This window comes from Malania oleifera, chromosome 11, assembly GCF_029873635.1.
Source record: "Malania oleifera isolate guangnan ecotype guangnan chromosome 11, ASM2987363v1, whole genome shotgun sequence".
Lineage (NCBI taxonomy): Eukaryota > Viridiplantae > Streptophyta > Magnoliopsida > Santalales > Ximeniaceae > Malania > Malania oleifera.
In genome coordinates this window covers 16104614-16111133 of record NC_080427.1, presented here as the reverse complement: position 1 = coordinate 16111133, position 6520 = coordinate 16104614, and the positions used below count along the sequence as shown (strand labels likewise).

The following is a 6520-nucleotide window of genomic DNA, read 5'->3' as shown; positions in this document are numbered from 1 at the left end:
CATCATTGGCTTTCTTCCTCTGATGAAAACCTAAAAGAGCACTTGTGGTCTCCTCTAATTCAAGAGTTTCTTTCCCCACATCAGAATTGTAGCCAAATTTTCATATGTAGGAGAGGCAGGTAGGGAGTTTAATAACATCAACGTCTTCTTCGTCTTCGAACTTCACATCAACTCGCTTCAAATCACTGATGATCTGGTTGAACACGTTGATGTGCTAGTTTAGATCTAAACCCTCTAACATCTTAAGGTCATACAATTTCTGCTTAAGATAAAGTTTGTTCGTCGACGACTTGGATATATACCGATTTTCCAGTTTCAGAAAAATTTCCATTAGTGATTCCTCATCCATGATGTGATACATCACGTCATCAACTAGACAAAACTTGGTAGTTGCCACAGTCTTTGCTTATAGTTCCTTCTAATTCATGTCATCCTTGCCTTCCGGCTGGTTTCAGTATGATACCTTCACCATATCCTGCTGCACTAACAGATCCTTCACCCTCCTCTGCCATAATAAGAAATTCAAGATCCATAGAACTTGACCACGTTAAACTTCGCAGAAGAAATCCTAGCTATAACTTCTTGGGCTGTGATACCAATTTTTGTGAATAATAACGTTCATGCAATGTAGCAATTACAATGAATAATACGAAACACATAGAGGTAAAGGAAAGTAAGAAACACGCATAGATTTAACGTGGTTCGGCAGAATGCCTACGTCAATGGGAGCAAGTGGCGGCTGAAATTCACTATCATAAAAAATAGGGTTATATAATATGTATTTATACTAACCCTAGACGTACAGAGGTGTTAGAAAATTCCTCAATTGCTCCTGTACCATTCCATGGAGGATTTGCCCCCGCATCCCCAACCTATTAATAGTCTCAGTTCAAATTTTAAAAATAATGCCGAACAAAATCGTCGATGGCATCAAACCGTCGATGGTTTTCTTCTAATTGGCTTTTGGTTGAAATCGTCAATGTACCTATGCAAACCGTTGACGGTTTTTCTTCATATCAGCTTCCATATTTCCTTTAGTTTACTTTCTCTGTACATGTATTCCACTCGTTATGAGTCATATGCTACAACAAATATTTTATATTTAACGGAACTACACAAGCCTTTGTATAAGATTTTTTTTTATTCTTTCTTTTAAAATTACCACGAGTGAAATTCAATCAAACTTCGGGACTTACAGTATAAAAGAGAGAGCAAAAAAAAAAACGCACATGCACACACAAAAACAGAGTCAGATCACATGGAAACACAATTAGGAGATGCCCACCTGGCCATCCACCTCTTCTGCACCATATCTTCTTTTTTCAACTTTTGAAACAAGCATCCAAGCCCATCAAATTTTCTCGAAGGGGAAAAAGTATTGTAGCTGTCGAGAAAAAAACAACGAGTAATTTCTACTTGTTACCTTGTCTGATCATGTTACCCAACCCCAGAGCCTCTCCCTATCTATTTTCGTCAGAATCTTGTTTCATTCCAGCTAGCTGATATAATGTGAATAATTCTATACACATATTAATGTTCAATTTCCCCCATCCCCTTAATGTGGTGGAACCCCACCATTGCTTTTATTTATACCAACAATAATGCCATACTCCTATTCAAAATACGCCTTCCTTTTCAAGCCTCTCGCCCAGCATTTATACATACAATCCTTCTGCCGGTTCTATGCATTTAGCCTTAGCAGTCGCTAGCTCATCTCTCTTCATGGCTCTCTTTCTCTCCCTTCTCCTCTTCCTTCTGGCTTCTCCAAGCAATGCTCAGTGGCCACCTTCTCCTGGCTACTATCCAAGCTCTAGATTTAGGTCTATGAGCTTTCATGAAGGGTTTAGGAACCTCTGGGGTCCTCAGCACCAAAGAGATGAACAAAATGCACTAAAAATTTGGCTTGACAGTACCTCAGGTCTCACTTAGTTCAGTGCACTAGCTCTTGAATTTCTTGATGGGTGTCTCTTATCTCATGAGAATTTTCCATTTTCTTGATTGGTTTCTCATTTCAGGAAGTGGGTTCAAATCGGTTCGCCCATTTCGATCCGGGTACTTCGGCGCCTCCATCAAGCTCCAACCTGGTTACACTGCAGGAGTGATAACAGCATTCTATGTGAGATCATTACCATGAGTCTTATTCTTCTTCCCCTGCATCACTGCTCTGCCTTTTACACAGTTGACAGCTAGTAGTATAAATGTTCCTTGGCGTGAACATGTAGTTTATATTCATAACATGGTTATGTATATATATATATATATGCAAACAGTATGCAGAACTCTGCTGATTTATTAGTTTTGTTTTAACTGGGCAATGGCAGCTTTCGAACAATGAAGCTCATCCAGGGTACCACGACGAAGTCGATATCGAGTTCCTGGGGACAACATTTGGGAAGCCATATACATTACAGACTAATGTTTACATCAGAGGAAGTGGGGATGGGAGAATCATAGGGAGAGAAATGAAGTTTCATCTATGGTTTGATCCAACTAAAAACTTTCACCACTATGCCATTTTGTGGAGTCCTAAGGAGATCATGTAAGTTGCATCTTTATATAACTGGAACTTGCAAAAATCAAACGTAAAGGATAAATTACTCTGCAAGTTCCTAAAATGTCAAGGATGAATTCCCCCTAACTTTGCCAAAATATCACGATTGTGCGTACGAGATCGACGAATCAATGACTGTAATTGTACTAGCGAGGGGCAATTTTATAATTTAAAAAACAAAAGGACGAGTGAAATAAAATTATATGATTTGACGAAATTGCCAACAAGGATAAGAAAAGAAAAGGGTTTTTTACCTTCCTTATTTTTATTATTATTATTTTTTTTTGGGTCAGATTTCTTGTGGATGATGTGCCCATAAGGAGATACCCCAGGAAGAGTGCAGACACTTTCCCCCAAAGGCCAATGTGGGTGTATGGGTCCATATGGGACGCCTCGTCATGGGCCACCGAAGACGGAAAATACAGGGCAGATTACCGGTTCCAGCCCTTCGTCGGATGGTACACCAATTTCAAGGCCAGCGGTTGCTCCGCCTACTCTACGCCGCGCTGCCGGCCGGTCTCCGCCTCCCCCTACCGCTCCGGCGGGCTGAGCGGACCACAGTACAAAACCATGAGATGGGTCCAACGCCATTACATGATCTATAACTACTGCAAGGACCACAAGAGAGACCATTCTCTTACGCCCGAGTGCTGGCGCAAAAAGTGACCTTTCCACATAAACGTCCATTCACATTCACCGCCCAATTTTTTTCCCCTTAAGTAACCAGTGTTTGGGATTTGAGATTTTTAAGAAATTTAATATAATTTTATATTGTGTGTGTGTGTGTTGTTTTTTTTTTTTTTATTCAAATCCATCAATATTTAAATCTAAATCTCAAATATGAGTTTGATTATGATTATTTTTTAAAAAAAAAAATTTAGTTGGATCCCACGTGAGAATAATATTGAAATAAGAACAATGGACAGCTCGATAAAAAAATATTTAGAAGATACAAGATTTTGTATGAAATTTGTAACTCATAAATTCTAATGTTATTATGTCATCGAATATTAACATTTTAATTTGATGAATTATAAATTTAATGTGTAGAAATTATTAGAAAATAATTTCACCAAGCTCGAAAAAAAAAAAAAAATTAGGTGAAATTTCTTTTCCCTTGTGATGGGTTTTTTGATGTAACACTTTATAAGAAAAGAGGTGTGAGAATAATGGAGGGAGGGGAGATTGGAGCCATGGGTTTGAGTGTATTATTCACTTGTCATTTCTAAGTAAAGCAAAAGTTCCCATTATTTATTTCTATACATATGTTTCGTTTCTGCATGTCATGAAAGTTAGTGCAATATGTGACTAATCATGTCATGTCTTTATTTATTTATTTATATTTTTATTTCTATGATTGATAAGATAGGATATAATATTAGCTCATGGCTACGCCCTAACAAGATAGGAATTCCTCCAACCACAAGGGAAAAAATATATGGTATTGAGAACTAAACTACTTCATAGAGTGGAAATTTTTTTACTAATTAGATTTTTACATGCAACTTGTTGAGTTAGGTGTAATCCCAAGAGAGGGGGTAAATTGAGTATTTTCAAATTTTTTGACTCTATTTACCTCTTAATCCTTACTTGTATATTTAGCAAACCAAATTTAATTTACCAAAATATTCTTATTACCCAATTAATTGTGTGTAATGTTATTCAACCTATACATGCAATATGAAAAATTCAAATGTAGTGCTGAAAGTAAAGAATAAAGGGAAGAGAGAAGACAAACGCGATTTTTACGAGATTCAGCCAACTCGGCCTACATCCTTACCTTAAGCAACCACTCAAGAATTTCACTAAAATCTCTACTCCTTAAATAAAAACAGAGCTTCCCTTATAATCCGTTACTTACAAGAGGCATAACTCCCTCCTACTCCGCTGCTTATAAGAGATACATCTCCGTCCTCAACCCCCGTTCACACACCGAATCGTGAATACAATAGAATCTATAAAAACACTAAAAAATGCTTCCAAACAAAAGCTCATGAGTACAATTCAAATTCCTAATACATTAACATATGATAAAATCTGAAGTTCAGAATATACGAAACGATATAATCGTTTATGTATGATATGCTTGAACACACAAATCCCTTTTTATCAAGTCTCCCAAAAATGTTTGTATAAAACAATGCTTTGGAGATCTTAAGTTAAATCTTTGAATATAAAGATAGCTTTCTAGATTGCAAAGATGCCAAACACACTTTGTCAAATAAACAATATTTTTCTAAATATTTCAAACTCAATGTAATCTTGATAATATTGACTTAATGTATATATGTATCTCTAAGATGATAATGCTAAAGATCAACAAAGTTAATATTTGATTTTCAGAAAATATCCTTCAATATGTATATAGATAGTTATGCACTTCTAAGGATATAGGTATATTCAAATAATTTAGATGTATTCAAAAATATCAGCTTTAAACTAAGAATACACTTGAATAAAGAAACTTTAATCAATGTTCAAATACAAAACTTTCTCAAGTACAGAGTTTATCAAAAATGATCTTTATATGAATGTGAAAACTCAATATCAAGTTTCTCTAAAGATATCAAAACAGATGGTGATATGAGATTTTCTAGAAAAACTGAATATAATAATCAAACCTCAAACCAAGTTGAAGTATAAGATGTATAATAAAGATTCCTTTAGATTTTCTGAGGTGATTTGCCCAAAGATGATGTGTAGAAACTAGAGCATAGGCAAATGTACAGCAATCACCTCAAGTATCTCAATTTTCTTTTCAACAAGATGTGTTATTCGCTTTACGTTGATCTTCTTGTGTTTAGCTTACATACTATAGTTTAGATAATCAGTATTTATAATGTCTTACCTTTAGAATTGATCTCAACCATTGGATCAAAAGATAGTCCACGTGTTTACACAATAAAAATTAAAATTTCAATCTTTCAAGCAAGTTTAGACGACCGAAGTCAAAGGCCCTGATGACCGAAGTCACTTTTATCCTTCGAAAAAATAGTTTGGACACAGGGTCAGACGATCGAGGTCAAGGGTCAGAAGACTGAAGTGTCGAGTTCAGATGATTGAGATCAAGGTTCAGTCATCTGAGGTGCTTCTGCCAATTTCTATTTTTCACCCAAAAATCTTTAGACGACTGAACTTATTTTTCAGAGATCAAGGTTCTGCACATTTACTTTCCAATTCAAAAATATGTTTTGCTTTCTTTCTTGGTTCTTTTATAAAAAAATTTTCCAGGGTTTTGACATTATTTCTAAGTCCATGAATGTTTCCTAATGATGTTCATGAAATGCATGACTCTTAAAATCATTCTAAGTTATATGTTGTCTCAAATTAAATCATACGAAATTGTAAATACATGAAGTCTAAGTACCCATTCCCAAGATATGCTTGAACTTTGCTCCTAAGATATGCTTGAACTTTCCCGCTTGCATCTTTATTCTCGTTCTCTTTGAGTTCCATGGATCTTGTCAAGATATGTGTGCTTTACTTAAAGGCTTTCATGAATCGTTATCCTTTCGTGCATGCTTAATATGGTTTCTGTTCACAAACTCAATGTATAGATCAAATACCAAGTGATTTGTTATTATCAAAACCGAATTGGACTCATAGAGTCAACAATCTCCTCCTTTTTGATGATGACAAATACACGAGCAAAAAAGAATATATAACGGGTTATGCCTAACAAGGCTCCCCCTCAATTAATGCATCAAATATTTAATGAATGACAATATGCTCATGATGTTTCAACAATTTTTGTTATTATATACTTCTCCCCCTTTTGCATAATTAGTTTTGCTAACAGTTTTTACTCCTGATATTTCTCCCCAACACAAAGTTTTAATTTTTTCTCCTTTTTCTCTCGATTTCTCTTATTTATGTTTTTTCTCCTGATTTCTATTATTTTTGCTCCCAAATTTTCCCCCTTTTGATATCAACAAATAGGTGTAAAATGATAAAACATGAGTAGACATA

At 35.4% G+C, this 6520-nt stretch overlaps 1 protein-coding gene across 1 annotated transcript; it reads left to right on the top strand.

Annotated features, from left to right (window-relative positions):
* Positions 1-1536: 1536 nt before the first annotated feature.
* LOC131168009 (probable xyloglucan endotransglucosylase/hydrolase protein 32) lies at positions 1537-3325 on the top strand. Its single transcript, XM_058127150.1, has 4 exons — positions 1537-1918; positions 2016-2116; positions 2322-2539; positions 2845-3325. Exons 1-4 carry the CDS (start codon positions 1684-1686, stop codon positions 3215-3217), a joined length of 927 nt encoding a protein of 308 aa, XP_057983133.1. The 5' UTR covers positions 1537-1683; the 3' UTR covers positions 3218-3325.
* Positions 3326-6520: the final 3195 nt, after the last annotated feature.